The sequence below is a fragment of the Salmo trutta genome, chromosome 30 (assembly GCF_901001165.1).
Source record: "Salmo trutta chromosome 30, fSalTru1.1, whole genome shotgun sequence".
Lineage (NCBI taxonomy): Eukaryota > Metazoa > Chordata > Actinopteri > Salmoniformes > Salmonidae > Salmo > Salmo trutta.
The window spans coordinates 33,329,362-33,354,418 of record NC_042986.1 but is presented as its reverse complement, the minus strand read 5'-3'; the positions used below and the strand labels follow the sequence as shown (position 1 = coordinate 33,354,418).

At 42.8% G+C, this 25,057-nt stretch overlaps 1 protein-coding gene across 1 annotated transcript in view; it reads left to right on the top strand.

Annotated features, from left to right (window-relative positions):
- Positions 1–19,326, top strand: part of LOC115168530 (NUAK family SNF1-like kinase 1) — a 73,280-nt gene extending 53,954 nt beyond the window's left edge. Inside the window, exons 5-7 of the mRNA XM_029723904.1 lie at positions 16,680–16,799; positions 16,938–17,070; positions 17,188–19,326. Coding sequence (XP_029579764.1) covers positions 16,680–16,799; positions 16,938–17,070; positions 17,188–18,431 — 1,497 coding nt within the window. The 3' untranslated portion in view covers positions 18,432–19,326. The remainder of the gene's footprint in view (positions 1–16,679; positions 16,800–16,937; positions 17,071–17,187) is intronic.
- The last annotated feature ends 5,731 nt before the right edge of the window (positions 19,327–25,057 follow it).

Here is a 25,057-nt window from a genome sequence, read left to right as displayed (position 1 = left end):
TCAACACCGATACCGATTATTGGAGGGCCAAAGATGCCGATTAATCGGCCGATTATTATTATTATTATGATTTTTTTTATGTATACACACACACACAGCTCTGAAGTGACAACGATACTGAAGAGTCTGCTTAGGAGACAAATACTCTCAAATGTTTGAATAATAAAAATAGAGTTTAAGTTACCTGTGATGAATGCTGAAAACAAAAACTGTAATTTCGATATGCAGGAAATCCTATTTTAATAATGGGCATGGTAAGAATTGACTACCAAAGTGCGAGTCATAATTCCCATGACACCTTCTAGCAAAATCTGAAAAGTGGTTCCTTCATTTATTCCATAGGATATTTTTAGATTAACTTAAAATAAGGTCTGTGTTTGGTTTAGGCTTACACCACCTTGCCAATTTTATAACTGCGTAGATATCCATAGGATATAACTCTGATCAATATAAGCGAATACATTTTTTTTTGTAGAGTGGATTTATGAAAATATGTTGACAAACGTTACCTAGTGAGATTTACACGGGTATCAAAACGCCGAGGCGGTTTAAGCACAAAACACAGACCTTATTTGAAGTAGGTCAAGACATTCTCTATGGAAAACATGAACGGTAAAATAACGAAGGAACCCCTTTCAAGTTCAGCCGCAAGTTATTACAGGAATTATGACGCATCGACTATTTCTCTCTAAACCATATACCTTTGACTATTACGAGCCTGCTGCTGCCTACCACCGCTCAGTCAGACTGCTCTATCAAATATCAAATCATAGACTTAACTATAATATAATAAACCTTAGGTCATTAATATGGTCAAATCCGGAAACTATCATCTCGAAAACATTATTCTTTCAGTGACATACGGAACCGTTCCGTATTTTATCTAACGGGTGGCATCCATAAGTCTAAATATTCCTGTTACATCGCACAACCTACAATTTATTTCATAGTTCCGTAAAATTCTGGGAAATTAGTTCGCAACGAGCCAGATTCTGTATACCCTGATTCTACGTGCAACGAACGCAAGAGAACTGACACAATTTCACCTGGTTAATATTGCCTGCTAACCTGGATTTCTTTTAGCTAAAGGTTTAAAAATATATACTTCTGTGTATTGATTTTAAGAAAGGCATTGATGTTTATGGTTAGGTACAGTCGTGCAACGATTGTGCTTTTTTCCCGCAAATGTGCTTTTGTTAAATCATCCCCGTTTGGCAAAGTCTGCTGTCTTCATTAGGAATAAATTGTCTTCACAGTTCGCAACAAGCCAGGCGGCCCAAACTGCTGCATATACCCTGACTCTGTTTGCAAGAGAAGTGACACATTTTCCCTAGTTAAAAGAAATTCATGTTAGCAGGCAATATTAACTAAATATGCAGGTTTAAAAATATATACTTCGGTATTGATTTTAAGAAAGACATTGATGTTTATGGTTAGGTACACGTCGGAGCAAAGACAGTCGTTTTTTGCGAATGCGCACCACATCGATTATATGCAAAGCAGGACAGGCTAGATAAACTAGTAATATCATCAACCATGTGTAGTTAACTAGTGTTAATGATTGATTGATTGTTTTTTTATAAGATAAGTTTAATGCTAGCTAGCAACTTACCTTGGCAATGTAAAGCAGGTGGTTAGAGCGTTGGGCTAGTTAACATAAGGTTGCATCCCCAAGCTGACAAGGTAAAAATCTGTCGTTCTGCCCCTGAACAAGGCAGTTAACCCACCGTTCCTAGGCCGTCATTGAAAATAAGAATGTGTTCTTTAACTGACTTGCCTAGTTAAATAAAGGTTTTAAAAATATATATATATATATTTTTTTTTAATCGGCAAATCGGTGGCCAAAAATACCAATTACCGATTGTTATGAAAACTTGAAATCGGCCATAATTAATCGGCCATTCCGATTAATCGGTCGACCTCTACTATAAACATAACAAACATGGTAAATATCTCGACTGTCGAAGCAACACCCAACTAAATACGCAAAGACATGTCGGACAGTATTTACACTTACTTAAGCACAGATCAAAAACAGATTGATTAGGAAGAGTCCAACAAGCCCGTTCTCTTCTGACCGCGATCTCACTCTGAAGGAGGGAGCGGGATTCAGTGAGGTGCACGGGGATTGGCGAACTGTGATTGGCTGATACAAGTGGGGTGACTTGTAGGTACCACTAATGAGAAAGTAAGGGGTGTTGGGCAAGTACCTTAAACGTATAGTTCAGAGGTGCCGAAAGTGCATAATAAGGGCTGGCCTTTTTAACACTGCATCAGAATCGAAATCACACACTCCCTGAGGAAATCAGATGCATGTTTAAATACCAAGGAGACAGCAGGGGTCATGGTGTTTATACATTAGGCTGTTTCTGAATTGGGAATCAGTCTGTTTATGCTAGCTGTAACCTGGAGGCTTTGTTTGGAGACTACATCAAACTATGGAACGCTGTTAGGGTCTTTGCGTGTCAAAAATGATACATGTCCAATGACACTATTTCATAAGCTTGTTGACCAATCAGGACATGACTGCACATCACATAATAGTTAGTTATTACACATTGATTACACTATCACTGATATTTCATGTCACAGCGATTCACCTATACATATACAATGAGTAATATTTTTAGTCACTAATTATCTCATTTGTATAAAGGTCGTTAGGACTCCGCCCAATTCTCCAACGGCACATTCACTCAACTTTCTGTTCTGCTAAGGTAAAGTTAGCTAACTGTTCTTCTGAGATAAAATTAGCTAGCTAGTTAACACTTTCTCGAAAATCTCAAATCTACCATCTGTGATTGCACCAGACTGCTGGTCATCGACAGAAGAGAAGGACTTCAGCCATCAATAGCCAGGTAACCTTAAATTAATATTAGTTACCTACAGTAGCTAGCTAGGTGTTGAGGGAGTGGTGTAACAGCTGCAAAAAAAGCAGCTAGATAATATAAACGTTAGCTAGCTAGATCTGCCTCCCAGCATTGACATTAAATGTAAATCAAGATAGCTAGCTAACGTTAATTGTCCATCATATAGCTAGTTATAGAATCTATAAAAATGTTAACCAGCTAGCTACAGTAGCTATATTGATGTCTGTATGAAGAACTTTTTTATAGCTAGTTTGTAGTTAAAACTGCATCGCCTGTCAATGATCGATTGTCATCATAGGTCGGAGGCGCTGAGCGTTGGCACAGATTAGACAGGTAAACACTTCAATTTTTTTTAGCTACACAAAAAGAAAATCCCCTGGACCAATCGGGTCTGCTGTCTATTTTTCAGGCTAGAGACCATGTTGCTGAGTCTTTGGTGGGCAAGCGGTCATTTGATTGATGAAGAGATGGCCAGCTGTTGCAGAGTTCCTGCAAGAGATAAAGGACATCCAACAACGGGAACCTTAACAAGATGGCAAGTTGTTACATTGTATACTTTTTTGAATGGCATGCATGGCAAAGCCTGAGATTGTATCATTTTACTTGTCCTGTGTCAAGTCTGCGCCTTTATCTAGCAAAGTCAATCAATGGAAAAACATTTTGGTTGGCCTATCTCTAATGCTGTGCTTAAATTCTGTATGTTGCTCAGTCTTAACCTAAAAAAGGGTTTATGTTGTAATTAAGAATTTATTGTATTTTTTATTTTAGTCGCCTATCAAGCCCCTTTGGTGGGAAGGCGGTATCAGATCAACAATGAGCAGCTTGAGTTCCTCATAGATTGTCATATGGACTATCAGATAAATGGCAGCTGTTCTTAATGTGTCACACTCCGTGTCAAGTGGCGCATGAGGTAAGTTATCATAATTGAATAAAGCAATTGTAACACTAGTGGGAGATCTCTACATTCTCCCTAGATTTGAACACATTCCTGATTAATGTATCTTTGTGTTCTTTTTGTATTTACCGTAATTTCCGGACTATTAAGCGCACCTGAATATAAGCCACACCCACTGATTTTGTTTTTTTTAACATAAATAAGCCGCACATGTCTATAAGCCGCAGGTGCCTACCGGTACATTGAAACAAATTAACTTTACACAGGCTTTAACGAAACACGGCTTGTAACAAAAATAAATAGGCTTTAACGAAACACAGCTTGTAACAAAAAATACAAAAAATTCAGTAAGCTTTAGTTGTCTTTTTGCACTGAGTCAATTCCTCACGCTGCTGTTTCCAACGTCTTATCATCGACTCATTAAGACCAAGCTCCCGTGCAGCAGCTCTATTTCCTTTTCCAACAGCCAGATCAATCGCCTTCAACTTGAAAGCTGCATCATATGCATTTCTCCGTGTCTTTGCCATGATGAGGGTGACAAAATGACTACCGTAATCAGAATGATGGGAAGTTTGAGAGCGCTCGATTTAATCTAAACAGTAAACTAAAAAGTTGTTTGACCTTAACCCGTTCGGCAATTTAATTGGTCTAATGAAAGCTTCATGCCGCCAAAAAACTAAGCACGTCACAGAATGTGTTTTTTTGGAGAAAAAAAATTGAAAGCGGGAAAAATCCATATATTAGCCGCGTCATTGTTTAAGCCACGAGGTTCAAAGCCTGGGAAAAAAGTTGCGGCTTATAGTCCGGAATTTACGGTAGTTCATTTCAGTTCTTCAGGTCCTACTCACTGTTGTCAGACTCTCAACTGGATGAGAGGATCAAAAGAGCTGATAGGCCGGAATGAAGAACTTGGTGCAGAGTCTGTGAGGGGGCGTTCGAGTCCAGCGGGAGAGGGTCAGACAGAGTCTGATCCGTGTCAATCCCCAGGGAGCTGCAAGGAGAGCCATGCAGCAGCGGCTACACCGGAGGCAGTACAGAGTTGCAGGCCCAAATTCTTTGTGGCACATCGATGGCAACCATAAGCTGATCCTGTAAGTGCATAGACTTAGGCTTCCTGACCACTACACGTTTTTTCAATCTTAGCATCGTAAAAAACGTAATGATTTATCTTGTTATATGGCCATGAAAGAATTGTGGCCCTATTCCCGGGTATACAATGCCTTCAGAAAATATTCACAGCTTGACTTTTTCCACATTTTGTTTTGTTACAACCTGAATTCAACCACCATCACCTCTCAAGCCACCACCTCAGCTATTTCAACCACCACCTCAGGTCCTTCAACCACCACCAACAGCTACTTCAACCACCACCTCAGGTCCTTCAACCACCACCTCAGCTACTTCAACCACCACCTCCGCTCCCTCAACCACCACCTCAGCTCCTTCAACCACCACCACCTCAACTCCTCCAACCACCACCACCACCTCAGGTCCTTCAACCACCACCTCAGCTCCTTCAACCACCACCTCAGCTCCTTCAACCACCACCTCAGCTCCTTCAACCACCATCACCTCTCAAGCCACCACCTCAGCTACTTCAACCACCACCTCAACTCCTCCAACCACCACCACCACCTCAGGTCCTTCAACCACCACCTCAGCTCCTTCAACCACCACCTCAGCTCCTTCAACCACCACCTCAGCTCCTTCAACCACCATCACCTCTCAAGCCACCACCTCAGCTACTTCAACCACCACCTCAGGTCCTTCAACCACCACCTCAACTCCTCCAACCACCACCACCTCAACTCCTCCAACCACCACCACCTCAACTCCTCCAACCACCACCACCTCAACTCCTCCAACCACCACCACCTCAGCTCCTTCAACCACCACCTCAGCTCCTTCAACCACCACCTCAGCTCCTTCAACCACCACCACCACCTCAGCTCCTCCAACCACCATCTCAGCTCCTTCAACCACCACCTCAGCTCCTTCAACCACCACCTCAGCTCCTTCAACCACCACCTCAGCTCCTTCAACCACCACCTCAGCTCCTTCCAGAGTTTAGACAGATGTGGCCATTCCAGTACGATTTTGTTTGACCATATTTGGAGAAAATAAGGTACTTTTAAGATATATGGCCTATGGTTGAGGTCTATTGTATTTTGCTCTGTGGCACTTTAGCACAGCAGCGCCATCTGCTGACAGAATATTTGTCTTCCACTCGGTACAACAGGACCCAGGAGAGGCCTACTGCAATCACTGGATTGGAGCCTTCACTGCGTGCCTGCCGTGGGAGGAAAACAAAACATTCTGAATGGACAGAACTTTACCTTTACCTTTTGGAATGCCCAATTGGGACTTTTAGAAACGTAAACAAAAAAAAAATGTGTGGAAGGTCCTACAGTCTGCTCCTCAAGATAGGGATTCTACTGGCTTTTTACTGGACCGGTGGTTCGGGCCCCATTACATTTTAATTTTATAGAATTGTGATTAACAGCAACCTATTACAGTTAACAACATAACATTGTTGACACATTGTGGCAGCTCGAACGATGTGGTTGAAGATGGACTAGTGCAGGGCTCTCCAACCCTGTTCCTAGAGAGCTACTGCCCTGTAGGTTATCGCTCATTCCACAAGGTTTATAATCACAATTATAAACTGGGTGGTTCGAACACGGCTTTCGTGTATATATCAGCCGTGTTATATCAGTATGATAAAACATTTATTTGTACTGCTCTAATTATGTTGGTAACCAGTTTATAATAGCAGTAAGCCACCTCGGGGGTTTGTGATATATGGCCAATATACCACTGCTAAGGGCTGTGTTTAGGCACTCCGCGTTGCATTGTGGATAAGATTAGCCCATAGCCCTGGGATATTGTCCATTTACCACACCTCCTCGGGCCTTAGTGCCTAATTTTTGTATTTCATTTTTTATTTCACCTTTATTTAACCAGGAAAGGCTAGTTGAGAACAAGTTCTCATTTACAACTGTGACCTGGCCAAGATAAAGCAAAGCAGTTTCACACATACAACAACACAGTTACAAATGGAATAAACAAACATACAGTCAATAATACAGTAGAAAAAAAGTCTATATACATTGTGTGAAAATGAGGTAAGATAAGGGAAGTAAGGCAATAAATAGGCCATGGTGGCGAAGTAATTACTATATAGCAATTAAACACTGGAGTGATCGATGTGCAGAAGATAAATGTGCAAATAGAGATACTGGGGTGCAAAGGAGCAAGATAAATAAATAAATACAGTATGGGGATGAGGTAGTTGGATGGGCTATTTACAGATGGGCTATGTACAGGTGCAGTGATCTGTGAGCTGCTCTGACAGCTGGTGCTTAAAGTTAGTGAGGGAGATAATAAGTCTCCAGCTTCAGTGATTTTTGCAGTTTGTTCCAGTCTTCGGCAGCAGAGAACTGGAAGGAAAGGCGGCCAAAGGAGGAATTGGCTTTGGGGGTAACCAGTGAAATATACCTGCTGGAGCTCGTGCTATGGGTGGGTGCTGCTATAGTGACCAGTGAGCTGAGATAAGGCAGGGCTTTACCTAGCAAAGACTTGTAGATGACCTGGACCCAATGGGTTTGGCGACGAGTTTGAAGCGAGGGCCAGCCAATGAGAGCGTACAGGTCACAGTGTTGGGTAGTATATGGGGCTTTGGTGACAAAACGGATGGCACTGTGATAGACTGCATCCAATTTGTTGGGTAGAGTGTTGGAGGCTATTTTTTAAATGACATCGCCGAAGTCGAGGATCGGTAGGATAGTCAGTTTTACGAGGGTATGTTTGGCAGCATGAGTGAAGGATGCTTTGTTGCGAATAGGAAGCCGATTCTAGATTTCATTTTGGATTGGAGATGCTTGATGTGAGTCTGAAAGGAGAGTTTACAGTCTAACCAGACACCTAGGTACAGTTGAAGTCAGAAGTTTACATACAGTTAGGTTGGAGTCATTAAAACTCGTTTTTCAACCACTCCACAAATGTCTTGTTAACAAACTATAGTTTTGGCAAGTCGGGTAGGACATCTACTTTGTGCATGACACAAGTAATTTCTCCAACAATTGTTTACAGACAGATTATTTCACTTAAAATTCACTGTATCACAATTCCAGTGGGTCAGAAGTTTACATACATTAAGTTGACTGTGCCTTTAAACAGCTTGGAAAATTCCAGAAAATTATGTCATGGCTTTAGAAGCTTCTGATAGGCTAATTGACATAATTTGAGTCAATTGGAGGTGTACTGTGGATTTATTTCAAGGTCTACCTTCAAACGCAGTGTTTCTTTGCTTGACATCATGGGAAAATGAAAAGAAATCAGTCAAGACCTCAGAAAAAAAATGGTAGACCTCCACAAGTCTGATTCATCATTGGGAGCAATTTCCAAACGCCTGAAGGTACCACGTTCATCTGTACAAACAATAGTACGCAAGTATAAACACCATGGGACCACGCAGCCGTCATACCGCTCAGGAGACACCTTCTGTCTCCTAGAGATGAACATACTTTGGTGCGAAAAGTGCAAATCAATTCCAGAACAACAGCAAAGGACCTTGTGAAGATGCTGGAGGAAACAGGTACAAAAGTATCTATATCCACAGTAAAATGAGTCCTATATCGACATAACCTGAAAGGCCGCTTAGCAAGGAAGCAGCCACTGCTCCAAAACCGCCATAAAAAAGCCAACTACGGTTTGCAACTGCACATGGGGACAAAGATCGTACTTTTTGGAGAAATGTCCTCTGGTCTGATGAAAGAAAAATAGAACTGTTTGGCCATAATGACCATTGTTATGTTTGGAGGAAAAAGGGGGAAGCTTGCAAGCCGAAGAACACCATCCCAACCGTGAAGCACGGGGGTGGCAGCATCATGTTGTGGGGGTGCTTTGCTGGAGGAGGGACTGGTGCACTTCACAAAATAGATGGCATCATGAGGATGGAACATTATGTGGATATATTGAAGCAACATCTCAAGACATCAGTCAGGAAGTTAAAGCATGGTCACAAATGGGTCTTCCAAATGGACAATGACCCCAAGCATACTTCCAAAGTTGTGGCAAAATGGCCTAAGGACAACAAAGTCAAGGTATTGGAGTGGCCATCACAAAGCCTTGACCTTAATCCTATAGAAAATTTGTGGGCAGAACTGAAAAAGCGTGTGCGAGCAAGGAGGCCTACAAACCTGACTCAGTTACACCAGCTCTGTCAGGAGGAATGGGCCAAAATTCACCCAACTTATTCTGGGAAGCTTGTGGAAGGCTACCCGAAATGTTTGACCCAAGTTAAACAGTTTAAAGGCAATGCTACCAAATACTAATTGAGTGTATGTAAACTTCTGACTCACTGGGAATGTGATGAAAGAAATAAAAGCTGAAATAAATCATTCTCTCTACTATTATTATTATAACATTTCACATCCTTAAAATAAAGTGTTGATCCTAACTGACCTAAGACAGGGAATTTGTACTAGGATTAAATGTCAGGAATTGTGAAAAACTGAGTTTAAATGTATTTGGCTAAGGTGTATGTAAACTTCCGACTTCAACTGTATTTATTGTTGTCCGCATATTCTAAATCAGAACCGTCCAGAGTAGTGATGCTGGACGGGCGAGCAGGTGCGGGCAGCGATCGGTTGAAGAGCATGCATTTAGTTTTACTTGCATTTAAGAGTTGTTGGAGGCCACGGAAGGAGAGTTGTATTTCATTGAAGCTCGTCTGGAGGTTAGTTAAAACAGTGTCCAAAAATCCAAGGGGTGGGTTTAATTCTGAATGCTGATTGGTTAAAAGTGCATTCCAGCTAGCGTCTATTCCACAAGTTACCACCTGCTAAATCTATGATGTTAATGTCTATTTACTCTGTTCCATCTGACTGCGCAATCCACTGTCTCATCAAGTTATAAACTTGATCTCCACTATAGAAAGCACCTAGACATTGTCTCACATTTCTTTTGGACTAACATTTAGTTTTCAACAGCTGTACATTTCAATGAAACATGGTGAAGCCACAAAATTGCCCTCGATAGAAGCCTGTGTTTCAGACATAAGGAAGTGGATGGCTGCAAACTTTCTACTTTTAAACTCGGACAAAACAGAGATGCTTGTTCTAGGTCCCAAGAAAAAAAGAGATCTTCTGTTGAATCTGACAATTAATCTGGATGGTTGTACAGTCCTCTCAAATAAAACTGTTAAGGACCTCGGCGTTACTCTGGACCCTGATCTCTCTTTTGAAGAACATATCAAGACTATTTCAAGGACAGCTTTTTTCCATCTACGTAACATTGCAAAAATCAGAAACTTTCTGTCCAAAAATGACGCAGAAAAATTAATCCATGCTTTTGTTACTTCTAGGCTGGACTACTGCAATGCTCTACTTTCCGGCTACCCAGATAAAGCACTAAACAAACTTCAGTTAGTGCTAAATACGGCTGCTAGAATCCTGACTAGAACCAAAAAATTTGATCATATTACTCCAGTGCTAGCCTCTCTACACTGGCTTCCTGTTAAGGCAAGGGCTGATTTCAAGGTTTTACTGCTAACCTACAAAGCATTACATGGGCTTGCTCCTACCTATCTTTCCAATTTGGTCCTGCCGTACATACCTACACGTACGCTACGGTCACAAGACGCAGAGAATTAGACACTGCAGGCTACCAATCTGCCTAATTGTCCCTAGAATTTCTAAGCAAACGGCTGGAGGTAGGGCTTTCTCCTATAGAGCTCCATTTTTATGGAATGGTCTGCCTACCCATGTGAGAGACGCAGACTCAGTCTCAACCTTTAACTCTTTACTGAAGACTTATCTCTTCAGTAGGTCCTATGATTAAGTATAGTCTGGCCCAGGAGTGTGAAGGTGAACGGAAAGGCTGGAGCAACGAACCGCCCTTGCTGTCTCTGCCTTGCCGGTTCCCCTCTTTCCACTGGGATTCTCTGCCTCTAACCCTATTACAGGGGCTGAGTCACTGGCTTACTGGTGTTCTTCCATGCCGTCCATGGGAGGGGTGCATCACTTGAGTGGGTTGAGTCACTGACGTGGTCTTCCTGTCTGGGTTGGCGCCCCCCCCCCCCTTGGGTTGTGCCATGGCGGAGATCTTTGTGGGCTATACTCGGCCTTGTCTTAGGACGGTAAGTTGGTGGTTGTAGACATCCCTCTAGTGGTGTGGGGGCTGTGCTTTGGCAAAGTGGGTGGGGTTATATCCTGCCTGTTTGGCCCTGTCCGGGGGTATCATCGGATGGGGCCACAGTGTCTTCTGATCCCTCCTGTCTCAGCCTCCACTATTTATGCTGCAGTAGTTTATGTGTCGGGGGGCTAGGGTCAGTCTGTTACATCTGGAGTATTTCTCTTGTCTTATCCGGTGTCCTGTGTGAATTTAAATTTGCTCTCTCTAATTCTCTCTTTCTTTCTTTCTCTCGGAGGACCTGAGCCCTAGGACCATGCCTCAGGACTACCTGGCATGATGACTCCTTGCTGTCCCCAGTCCACCTGGCCTTGCTGCTGCTCCAGTTTCAACTGTTCTGCCTGCGGCTACGGAACCCTGACCTGTTCACCGGACGTGCTTGTTGCACCCTCGACAACTACTATGATTATGGTCATTTATGAACATTTTAACATCTTGACCATGTTCTGTTATAATATCCACCCGGCACAGCCAGAAGAGGACTGGCCACCCCTCATAGCCTGGTTCCTCTCTAGGTTTCTTCCTAGGTTTTTGGCCTTTCTAGGGAGTTTTTCCTAGGGAGATTTTCCTAGCCACCGTGCTTCTTTCACATGCATTGCTTGCTGTTTGGGGTTTTAGGCTGGGTTTCTGTACAGCACTTTGAGATTTCAGCTGATGTACGAAGGGCTATATAAATAAATTTGATTTGATTTGTATAGACCTTGCTGTCTGTCTCCGACGTTTGCAACATTGTTTAAATATTCAAATTCGATCTCCAGCTGTCCCATAGTAATGAACGTGTAGGGGTCGGGACGAAGCAGGCAGGCAGCGTTTCTCAGCCAGTCGAAATCATGAATCAGCTGGCATAATTGTTTAGGATATATACGAACATATCAATTCGAAAAAAAGTTAAACGAAGTACAGCTAGTTTGCAGTCTTTCCTGCTTCAGTTTGAAGTGATTGTGTTAGCTGTGTTGTTGGCTAGCTCCTATGAACAACAGTGTCCTGACGAGTGAGCACATTTTCTATGCCACACGAAATCGCGCCTCATTAGCTCATTGTTATGGATGTTTCCAAATAAACTCAGCAAAAAAAGAAACGTCCTCTCACTGTCAACAGCGTTTACTTTCAGCAAACTTACCGTGTAAATATTTGTGTGAACATAATATTCAAGAACTGAGACATAAACTGAACAAGTTCCACAGACATGTGACTAACAGAAATTGAATAATGTGTCCCTGAACAAAGGGGGGGTCAAAATCAAAAGTAACAGTCAGTATCTGGTGTGGCCACCAGCTGTGCCCTAGCCCTCACCCTCACCCAGACGTGCTCAATGGGATTGAGATCCGGGCTTTTCGCTGGCCATGGCAGAACACTGACATTCCTGTCTTGCAGGAAATCACCCACAGAACAAGCAGTATGGCTGGTGGCATTGTCATGCTGGAGGGTCATGTCAGGATGAGCCTGCAGGAAGGGTACCACATGAGGGAGGAGGATGTCTTCCCTGTAACGCACTGCGTTGAGATTGCCTGCAATGACAACAAGCTCAGTCCGATGATGCTGTGACACACCGCCCCAGACCATGACGGACCCTCCACCTCCAAATCGATCCCGCTCCAGAGTACAGGCCTCGGTGTAACACTCATTCCTTCGACGATAAACGCGAATCCGACCATCACCCCTGGTGAGACAAAACTGCGACTCGTCAGTGAAGAGCACTTTTTGCCAGTCCTGTCTGGTCCAGCGACGGTGGGTTTGTGCCCATAGGCGACGTTGCCGGTGATGTCTGGTGAGGACCTGCCTTACAACAGGCCTACAAGCCCTCAGTCCAGCCTCTCTCAGCCTATTGCGGACAGTCTGAGCACTGATGGAGGGATTGTGCGTTCCTGGTGTAACTTGGGCAGTTGTTGTTGCCATCCTGTACCTGTGTACAGGTACCTGTGTGTGATGTTCGGATGTACCGATCCTGTGCAGGTGTTGTTATACGTGGTCTGCCACTGCGATGATGATCAGCTGTCCGTCCTGTCTCCCTGTAGCGCTGTCTTCGGAGTCTCACAGTACGGACATTGCAATTTATTGCCCTGGCCACATCTGCAGTCATCATGCCTCCTTGCAGCATGCCTAAGGCACGTTCACACAGATGAGTCGGGACCCTGGGCATCTTTCTTTTGGTGTTTTTCAGAGTCAGTAGAAAGGCCTCTTTAGTGTCCTAAGTTTTCATAACTGTGACCTTAATTGCCTACCGTCTGTAAGCTGTTAGTGTCTTAATGACCGTTCCACAGGTGTCAGGACTATATCTTGTGGAAGGATGAAATGGTATGAATAAATTCATTGACTTCGTCTCGGGCCTAATAACACTCGTGCCAATATATCCTTTAAACACCGGCTTCTCGGGCATTATCACTTAATTCGCCAACCCTTTCATATCATTTTCATATTGTTATTTGAAGCATTAAATAGTGTTATTTGACGTGTATCTTTTTTGACACGCAAAGACCCAAACGGCGTTCCATAGTATGTCAGGGAACAATTGTTCTTGTAAAAACATTAGGATTAGTTTTGACCATTTTGATTGATTGACTGTACTTAATTTCACCATGCCAACTAGATACTTTTATGGGTAGGTAAAGTGAACATTTCTGGAAATGTTATGTTATATCCCTCCGCTGATGGCATGACAACCTGGTTGTACGCTGATGGCATGACAACCTGGTTGTACGCTGATGGCATGACAACCTGGTTGTACGCTGATGGCATGACAACCGGGTTGTACGCTGATGGCATGACAACCTGGTTGTAAAACATAAAATATTTTGAGAATTATTTCTATCTAAAGATAGTATCTGACTTGCAGATGATTTTGGTTGGGCCTAATATTATGATGATACTGTTTTGACAACCTGTAAGCACCTATAATAGTCAGTTGTGGGAAAAGTACCCAATTGTCATACTTGAGTAAAAGTAAAGATGCCTTAATAGAAAATGACTCAAGTAAAGGTGTCACCCAGTAAAATATTACTTGAGTAAAAGTCAAAGTATTTGGTTTTAAATATACTTAAGCATCAAAAGTAAATGTAATTGCAAAACTGTACTTATGTATCAAAAGTAAAATTATAAATCATTTCAAATTACTTTTATTAGGCAATCCAAACAGCACAATTTTCTTGTTTTTTAAATTAAGGATAGTCAAGGGCACACTCCAACACTCAGACAATTTACAAATGAAGCATTTGTGTTTAGTGAGTCTGCCACGTCAGAGGCAATAGGGATAACCAGGGATGTTGTCTTGTGTGAATTTAACCATATTCCTGTCCTGTTAAGCATTCAAAATGTAACAAGTACTTTGGGTGTCAGGGAACATTAATGGAGTAAAAAGTACATTATTATCATAAGGAATGTAGTGGAGTAAAAGTTGTAAAAAAAAAAAATGTAATAGTAAAGTACAGATACCCCCAAAAATGACTTAAGTAGCACTATAAAGTATATTTACTTAAGTACTTTACACCACTAATAGTTTTCTACTGACCCAGTTTCTGTATAGTGATAGGTGTACAGTATGAGGGGAGATGCAGCAGGTAGCTTGCATACCTTCCAAGCCTCTGATAATAGTTCAGCTAATCCTCAGGCACGTGTGGGCAGAGGAGCTATGGAGAGAGGCGCTGTGTGTGTTTGTGTGTCAGGGCAAAAGAATGCCTCTTCTAAGAACTAGAGGAACAAAATGAGAGCAGGAATGGCATGCAGGCTTAACTCTGTCCGGCTGACTGGTGCTGGAGCCAGGTACAATTTACACCACGTACACACACTTCCCCAATTATGATATAAATCCACTGTAATATATTTTTATAAACACACATGCAGAGATGTAGGATCTTATTTTGATCAGGAAAAATAGATGAGCTTCATGATTTACATAAATTCACTGAAAACCCACATGTAACCTACTTTTGGCCAGCTTATAGCCTAACCACTGATCAAGCAACATTATGGACTAAATGTTCAAATCCTGTTACAGCGGGAATATTTTGCTGCAACAATACAGTTCCAATTAAGATCCTACATTAAGATCCTACATTTTGCTGTGAAGAGACAGAATCAATAGATCATTTATTCTGGTATTGCCCCCATGCAGCTTGTTTCTGGTCACAGGTTCAGGAATGGTTAAAAAATCCCAACATTCACTTAAAATGAACCTTACAATTGTATTTATTTATTTGACCTTTATTTATACAGCATTTTCTCATTGAGATAACATCTCTTTTCCAAGAGAGACCTGGTCCCATAGCAGCAGAGGGAACAACGTTTCAGACAAAACAATTTACATACACTAACACAACATTAAACAAAACTCTAAACAAACAACAAATGAACACTACAAATAGCAGTGTTGGTGCGAGTTTGAAAGCCATAGTCAGTCAATAAATAATATAATAATACTGGTAGGAAAGGTTTTCTTTATCTCACAAGCTGTGGATAATTTATTATTACAAAGGTTCAAAATGTATGTAAAACATCACAGCACAATTGAAAAATATATGGCACATGGAAACCAAATGAGGATGGTCTATGATGATAGGTGGGATGGTCTGAGAGTGGCTGAGGGGCGGGATTAAAGAGTTTATGTTTGGTAATGTATTATTGTTATGTGACTGCTTTATATACAAGTACCATGAATGTAAAATGTACGTATGTAAATGTAGTAAAAAAGCTGTAAAAAAAACTAAGATATTTGTCCTCTGAAGAGGGTGGATTGGTTAATAAAAAGAATTTAAAAAAATCCTACATCTGAACAGCACATACACACATAACAGAAGATCCTACATCTGAACAGCACATACACACACAACAGAAGATCCTACATCTGAACAGCACATACACACAACAGAAGATCCTACATCTGAACAGCACATACACACACAACAGAAGATCCTACATCTGAACAGCACATACACACACAACAGAAGATCCTACATCTGAACAGCACATACACACACAACAGAAGATCCTACATCTGAACAGCACATACACACACAACAGAAGGTACATGAGGAGGTAATTGTGTGTAAGGTCAAGGGTCATTTTTGATCTAGGATAGGCAATAGGTCTTTCTATTGTCAGTGCCACTAGGGCGCGTGTGTTAATATTCACTCAAGATAGCAATGACGACCCTGGTCCTCAGGCTACAGTCTGGCACCCCTGGGCCCTCACCCTTCTGAGGGCCTGTCCTGATACATGAGTGTTTGTTGGATGCTGTTCTTGGCTCTCTCCTATATCCTCTGGCTTGCGTTGGCCAAACCTGACCGCACGTCTATTTCTGGCCCTTTGGAAATAACTGAATGGAGTGTTGTGGTGGGTTGTTGTGTTCTACCACAAGGTTAATACAGGGAAAGCAGTCACCAGGATGGAATTTGTAACGTACGTGTGTGTCTGTGTTACTTTATCACGGACTAATTAGCCCATTATATCATCATTATGTGTGCTTCTTGACTCCACGTAACAGCAGACAGCAGTCTGGCCTGGGGTCTACAGTAAAATATGTCCCTGATGTTCTCTCATGACATTAAGTATCCATTCAGTATATCGTGTGACTGGTGCTCAGCTGTCAAACTATTTTAGAGAAATATTAAAATTAAATTTCTTTGTTCAATAGCTAACCTAAAATGCCTCTCTCTCCCTCTTTCTCTCTCCTCTCCCCCTCTCTCCGCTCTCTCTGTCTCTCTCTCTCTGTCTCTCTCTGTCTGTAGCTGGCTGACTTTGGCCTGTCCAACCACTTTAAGAAGGGCAATTTGCTCCAGACGTACTGTGGGAGTCCTCTATACGCCTCCCCAGAGATAGTCAAGGGACTGCCCTATCACGGCCCAGAGGTGAGAGGACAACACACACACACACACACACACACACACACACACACACACACACACACACACACACACACACACACACACACACACACACACACACACTTACACTGTTTCCCTGTGTTTCTCCTGGGTGTGTGTCAGGTGGACTGCTGGGCTATGGGAGTCTTGCTGTATGCGCTGGTGTATGGCAGTATGCCGTTTGACGGGGCCAGCTACAGAGCGCTCACAGAGCAGATCAGCCAGGGACGCTACCGCAGACCAAATCCTCCCTCAGGTAAGCCTACACATCACCTGCAGTCTCACAAGGATCTGTTAACCTGTTAGTCCATGACTGTCCTGTAAACCGTGGTGTTTGTACTGAGCCCTGCCTGTGTCTGTCCCCTCCACACAGATGCCTGTGCCCTGATTGACTGGCTGTTGACGGTGCGTGTAGAGGAGAGGGCCACGGTGGAGGACATAGCCAACCACTGGTGGGTCAACTGGGGCTATGAGGACAGTGTATGTGACTGCCCCTCATCCCCGCACCAGGACTGCCCCTCCCCGCTGCTCGCCCGCTACATCGACTGGCAGAACAGGGTTGCCACGGCAACCAGTTGTCCGAGCTCTGACCCTTCCGCTCACCCTCACCCGTTCTACTTCAGCTTCCCCCTGAAGGGTGATCGCGGGGGAGGGGGGAGGTCGAGGGGGGAGAGGTCAAGTATAAGGAAGTCGCGTAAGGAGAACGCTATCCCCCAGAATGCACTGGGAGTATGTAGTCCAGTTTGTACTACAACTGCCATCAACACCACCACCACTGCCACCTCCATTTCCTCTTCCTCCATAGGCCAGGTCGAGAGGAAGAAACCAAAGGGGATTCTGAAACCCCAGCGGAGCTTTGATTCAGCCTTCCTGCCCCCTCCTAGGGTGATGGGGGAGAACTCCTCCTCCCAGCCCTGCAACCTGCCTCCCCAATCCCACAGAGTTCACACACACACTCACTCACACAGTGATGGTCTGTCCACAAGCCTGCCTGCCCCCTCTATGTTCACCCATTCCTCCTCCAAGATGCCCAAAAAGGGGATCCTAAAGAACCTGTACGGTTGTGAGTCAGGGTACTGCTCATCCCCAGAGAGAGGGATGTCTGGAGCGGGCACAGGAGTAGGAGGTAGAGGGGTTGATGGAGATATGTGCTGCTCTTACAAGCCCCACTCCCGCTCCCCCAGCTCAGAGGACAGTCCAACGATGCGGACGGAAGCAGTGAGAAGGAGGAAAGGCATTCTAAAGCGCAACGGCAAGTTCTCACGCAGCCTGGACCTCCCTGATGCCCTTCATCCCTCCTTATCCTCAGCTCTGGCCCATTTCCCTGAGGCCCTGCACCAGCTCCATCAGGCCTCCGGGGGCAGCAGACCCCCCAGCGTGGTGAGTGAGGACAGCCTCCTCTCCTCCGATTCTTTTGACCTGCTGGACCTCAGCGCCCAATCACGCCGCAGGATCTTCTCCCGGGGCGCCCAACGCAGTGCTTGCAGCTCAGAGGAGGAACTCGAGGACCCGGTCGCAAGGGCAGCAGAAGGGATTGGATTTGGAAGAGGGCGGGGGCGGGGCAGAGAGGAGGAAGATGAGATGTCATTGGAGGAGAGACGGGAGATGCTAAGTTAAGATAAAGGTTGCGTTCCCCTGCTCAACCAATGGTTGCGTGCCACGTCATCGACTGTCCCGTCGGGCACCAGATTGCTATAACATATGATGTGGGTAGCTGATACATAAAATACCTATCCAGGTGTTGTAAGATCTGGCATGCATCAGCAACGCCTGGGTAGAGCAATGTGCCCACAATATGATACGCCCAAGAGATGACTGGACGCTTGTTATATCAGTTACTGGTGCTGTCTGATAGGCCCAAATTACTGACTGACTTTGTCTTTGCTAACCAAATGACAAATAACAATAAATAATTTGGCGGAAGCACCTAGTCATACAACCTGCAGTGATCGTATGTTGAAGGAAAGTCATCAAGAAATTGTTCATTTCATCATGATCAGTTACTGATTGGAATGGATTGAGACTGCTGTCCTAGTGATGGGATAAAACAGCTTTGTTCTCTTTAACTGTGTGAATGAAGCCATCACTGACTTTAAGGACTCCTATGTGAACTAACTCAACACTGTACAGGAGACCACATGGCATTCCCAATCTGGCCCTCATACCATCATGGCCATCTGATCATCCCCTACTTGCAGTTGGATCATTCATCCCACCTTCTCTCCCATGTAACTATTCCCCAGGTCGTTGTTGTAAATGACAATGTGTTTTCAGTCAACTTACCTGGTAAGATAAGGGTTAAATAAAAATAAAATGTCTATGGACTCCTGTGGAAACGAAGCTAATGTGCAATTATAAGACATAGTTAAAATTGTTCCTTTAATTCAAGCATGCTGTTTGCAGCATCAGACTTGAGTTGTTTGATTCCTGCATGGGCCAAATATACTGTATAATATACAGATTTTATGTGTTAATTCTAAGTCACTTTGGATAAAAAAATTATCTAAATGTCTGTACAGTGTATGTCTTTGACTGGGGTGAAACCAAATGGTGCAAACGTGGATGTGTTATATCTGTGCCACAAGACATGTAATATTACTCTTATTTCAAATGTTTAATCTGATTTTACCGACAGCATGAGCCTATATATATATATATATATATATATATATTTATCTCTGATGTCACAAGAGGCTGAGTGATGTCATGTTACCATGGAATGTGATCTTATGGTCAAACAGACTGGAAGATTGAATGAGACTTTGAGGATTTTAAATCTGGGATCTGTACGCTGGAAAAGTGTAAGGGTATGTGATTACATTTGACTGGGAGGCAAGGAGGTAGTTACATAAAGTATTATTGCTTTGGTTTTTGGATTGGTTTAACCGTTTTGGTACTGTGAAAGAAAAAATAAATACATGGAATGATGAAAATGAATACTTTTTTTCTGGAAATAGGCCTAATGCTTTCTGCTGTCTCACTTCATCCAGAATGGGCAACGACCAAAAAATACATTCATTTCTTATCATAAACTGCAGGAAGTGTTTGAGGTATTAACTTGACTGATTTGTGTCCCTGGCACTTTCACAGATGACTGGAGGTCTAGAAATAAGACGCTGAGAAAACATTTTGAGCCAATGGAGATGACAGATTAAACAAGCATTTACTGGACACAAAAATAGGAGCTTTTTAAAATACAATCATGATAGTGATTATAAAACGCCTATCTAATACCGAACAGAACAGCCATTTTTAGACAACACTTCTCTGTTCTCTGCAGTCGAGAGGCCTTTTCCCTGGGTTGACCATAAGTAGGGGAACATGAGGGAGAACAGAGCGCTGTGTTTATAATGTGCCAGTAGTGGTTGTTTTTGATCGATAGCAGAAACCATTCTGTCCCTCTACACAAAGACATATTTACTCTAAAGTCCATTTCCATGTTCTGTTCATTTGCTACGATTAGAAACCATCTGAAGTAGTGCACTCTACTGACTGGAGTCACAAACACAAAATGACTGATGCCTTGCCTCTCTGTTGCAAATGCAGTCCATACCACAATCCCCTCTATGGAGCGAGTCTAGGTCATAGTCTAGCCAAACCGTCACCATGTCACCTCATGCCATCAGAAAGACTGACACAAAGGCAGCCATTGTAATCTCAGGTTGACTCTAAAGTGTTTTTTTTCATCCGCATCAGAAAAGGATGGTGTTGCTTAAATGGCTAATCCTATTCTTTTCAGGGAGACTTAATGATGTCATGGCTCAGGCAACACTAAACTAACATTTACCCAAGAACGGTGGTAAGAATAACATTCAGCTAAGCAACACAGAACATTTGAATAATGGATTGTATGCAGTGAGAGTAATTTATCCCTCTCTTTAGTATCAGCTTCAAGAATCTTTCCCATTAACTTTGGAGCAGTGTGTTTATCTACTTGATACGTACAGTGCTTGCAAAAGTATTCACCCCCTTGGCGTTTTTCCTATTTTGATGCATTACAACCTGTAATTTAAATTGTTTTTTATTTGGATTTCATGTAATGGACATACACAAAATAGTCATAATTGGTGAAGTGAAATGAAAAAAATTACTTGTTTCAAAGAATTATAAAAAATAAAAACCTGATAGTGGTGCATGCATACGTATTCACCCCCTTTGATATGAAGCCCCTAAATTAGATCTGGTGCAACCAATTACCTTCAGAAGTTACATTATTAGTTAAATAAAGTCCACCTGTGTGCAATCTCAGTGTCACATGATCTGTCACATGATCTCAGTGTATATATACATTCACAGAAATACATCCACAGGTACACCTCCAATTGACTCAAATGATGTCAATTAGCCTGTCAGAAGCTTCTATAGCCATGACATCATTTTCTGGAATTTTCCAAGCTGTTTAAAGGCACAGTCAACTTAGTATTTGTAAACTTTTGACCCACTGGAATTGTGATACAGTGAAATAATCTGTCTGTAAACAATTGTTGGAAAAATGACTTGTGTCATGCACAAAGTAGATGTCCTAACCGACTTGCCAAAACTATAGTTTGTTAACAAGAAATTTGTGGAGTGGTTGAAAAATGAGTTTTAATGACTCCAACCTAAGTTTATGTAAACTTCCGACTTCAACTGTGTATATATAAATATATATATGTATATATCGTCCAATGAAATGCTTACTTGCAGGTTTACTTGCAGGCAACAACAATAAGAAATAATCAAATATAAGAATAGGAATATAAAGTAAATGGCAGTAGAATAGAATAAACATTTTAGCACAAGTATAATACAGGAAGGCACAATTTAGAATCTAATTGTTACATGTATTGGGAAAGGGGGGGATGGGGTCAAGTGTTTAAACTGAGCAGTATAACAAGAGTCTGGTAGGAGCAGTTGTGATGTGTGTGAAGCATGCATGTGTGTGTGTGTGTGTGTGTGTGTGTGTGTGTGTGTGTGTGTGTGTGTGTGTGTGTGTGTGTGTGTGTGTGTGTGTGTGTGTGTGTGTGTGTGTGTGTGTGTGTGTGTGTCTGTGTGCAAGGGGGGATGAATCAGAGCAGGTGGTCAGTCCAGTTCAAGTGTTCAGCAGTCTGATGTCTTGTAGATACCAACAGGCTCAAAGACAGTTTCTATCAGACTTCATGCTCCAATACCCAGAGTTGTATAGCTTTCTCTGACCCCTCTCTTTGGGTGATACTGTGAGGAATCACAGGATGTGTGATGCAGGTACAGTGGGGGAAAAAAGTATTTGATCCCCTGCAGATTTTGTATGTTTGCCCACTGACAAAGAAATGAAAAGTCTATAATTTTAATGGTAGGTTTATTTGAACAGTTAGAGACAGAATAACAACAAAAAAATCCAGAAAAACGCATGTCAAAAATGTTATAAATTGATTTGCATTTTAATGAGGGAAATAAGTATTTCACCCCCTCTCAATCAGAAAGATTTTTGGCTCCCAGGTGTCTTTTAAACAGGTAACTAGCTGAGATTAGTGTGGCTCAGTTGGTAGAGCATGGTGTTTGCAATGCCAGGGTTGTGGGTTCGATTCCCACGGGGGACCAGTACAGGGGAAAAAAAGAAAAAAAATGTATGAAATGTATGCACTCGGCTGGGACCATAGTCACCAAGAAAACAATTGGTAACACACTACGCCGTGAAGGACTGAAATCTTGCAGTGCCCGCAAGGTCCCCCTGCTCAAGAAACCACATATACATGCCTGTCTGAAGTTTGCCAATAAACATCTGAATGATTCAGAGGACAACTGGGGGAAAGTGTTGTGGTCAGATGAGACCAAAATGGAGCTCTTTGGCATCAACTCAACTCGCCATGTTTGGAGGAGGAGGAATGCTGCCTATGACCCCAAGAACACCATCCCCACCGTCAAACATGGAGGTGGAAACATTATGCTTTGGGGGTGTTTTTCTACTAATGGGACAGGACAACTTCACCGCATCAAAGGGACGATGGACGGGGCCATGTACCGTCATATCTTGGGTGAGAACCTCCTTCCCTCAGCCAGGGCATTGAAAATGGGTCGTGGATGGGTATTCCAGCATGACAATGACCCAAAACACACGGCCAAGGTAGCAAAGGAGTGGCTCAAGAAGAAGCACATTAAGGTCCTGGAGTGGCCTAGCCAGTCTCCAGACCTTAATCCCATAGAAAATCTGTGGAGGGAGCTGAAGGTTCGAGTTGCCAAACGTTAGCCTCGAAACCTTAATGACTTGGAGAAGATCTGCAAAGAGGAGTGGGACAAAATCCCTCCTGAGATGTGTGCAAACCTGGTGGCCAACTACAAGAAACGTCTGACCTCTGTGATTGCCAACAAGGGTTTTGCCACAAAGTACTAAGTCATGTTTTGCAGAGGGGTCAAATACTTATTTCCCTCATTAAAATGCATATCATTTTATAACATTTTTGACATGCGTTTTTCTGGATTTTTTTGTTGTTATTCTGTCTCTCACTGTTCAAATAAACCTACCATTAAAATTATAGACTGATCATTTCTTTGTCAGGGGGCAAACGTACAAAATCAGCAGGGGATCAAATACTTTTTCCCCCTCACTGTACACTGGACCATTTTTGGATTGAACAGAATACCAACATCCTTCACTAAACACATCAGTGACATGTTAGGAGACGCCAGTTGACGGAGTAGACTTCCACTCACAAACACTGCAGGCTGAGGTTGACTTGTGTACATATCGTGAATACATAACTCAACCTCAGCTTGCAGTGTTTGTGAGTGGAAGTCTACTCCGTCAACTGACGTGTTTAATGAAGGATGGAGTCCAGGGCTGTAGGTTGTTGTTGACAACCTTTCAAAACAGCTCTTGACTTCACATCAGGACAGAGCCATAACCTTACGTAACATCCCCCTTTAAAACGTTGACTTAATGTTCAGCTGACAGCTACAATGAGCAGTGGCATCAGCAGCCACTCTAACTATGCAATGGTCCTTCAATGGTCCGGTCTCCAGGGCCATATTTCCATTACACATCATTATTTAGGAAAACCTTTGGCCCCAAAACAAAACATAGAAGCATAGCCACAGTTTGTCCTTTCCAAACATTAAAAAGGATTCAAACTGCTTAATTTGAGAAATTAGGCTTTGGGCAATGAAAAAACGATAATAATTCAGGAACATACAGAGGAACATGAAGAGATTGTCTAATTTCCAGGGGTAGGGCTATTCATGTCTCAACTGGCTTTTCAAGCTGAGTGACAAATGCCAGATTTTGCACCATTTTACAGTTTCTGACCAAAGTCCTAAAACTGGCAACTTTGACAGTGTATGGAGTCAGGGTAAATAGTTTAAACCCTTTTGTCTTCAGAGATTGCCAAGTCTTGAGGTCAGATCATTGTATTGGACTGAAGTGGTACTGTTAGGTTAGTGTTAAGACATAGACAAACACACTATCCAGGATACACTTCCACACTCCATCCCCCAGGGGGCAGCAGCAACCTTGTCCAAATACTGAGCCTGGTTGATAAGCACATCATGTGTAGCCAATTAGGGGGATTGTTAGTGAGTGTCCCAGCTGGTAAGCCGTAAGGCTGCAGGTTTTGTTTGGTGGCCATGAGACCTTTTTTGGAGTTTTGAGTCTTTAGTTTGGGGCATGCCTGTATTTTTCAGTTTTGGAAGTTTATTTTCATCACCATCTGAACAAAAAATACTCCGCTTGGACTGGCCGACTAAGAGGTCAAGACGGAGCTGGCCCTGAACTCAGTAAGTTGCTGTCTCCCTGGGAACATGTACATTCAACACCTATGTGCATATGCTGATTTCTCACATGAATGCACACATCCATTGAGGTTACAGACCAGTTAACTAAACCTTAGACCCCTAGACTTAACGAGTCAGGTTCCAGACCAGTTAAATAGACCTAAGACCCCTAGACTTAACGAGCCAGGTTACAGACCAGTTAAATAGACCTAAGACCCCTAGACTTAACGGGTCAGGTTCCAGACCAGTTAAATAGACCTAAGACCCCTAGACTTAACGAGTCAGGTTACAGACCAGTTAAATAGACCTAAGACCCCTAGACTTAACGAGTCAGGTTCCAGACCAGTTAAATAGACCTAAGACCCCTAGACTTAACGAGTCAGGTTACAGACCAGTTAAATAGACCTAAGACCCCTAGACTTAACGAGTCAGGTTACAGACCAGTTAAATAGACCTTAGACCCCTAGACTTAGCGAGTCAGGTTCCAGACCAGTTAAATAGACCTAAGACCCCTAGAC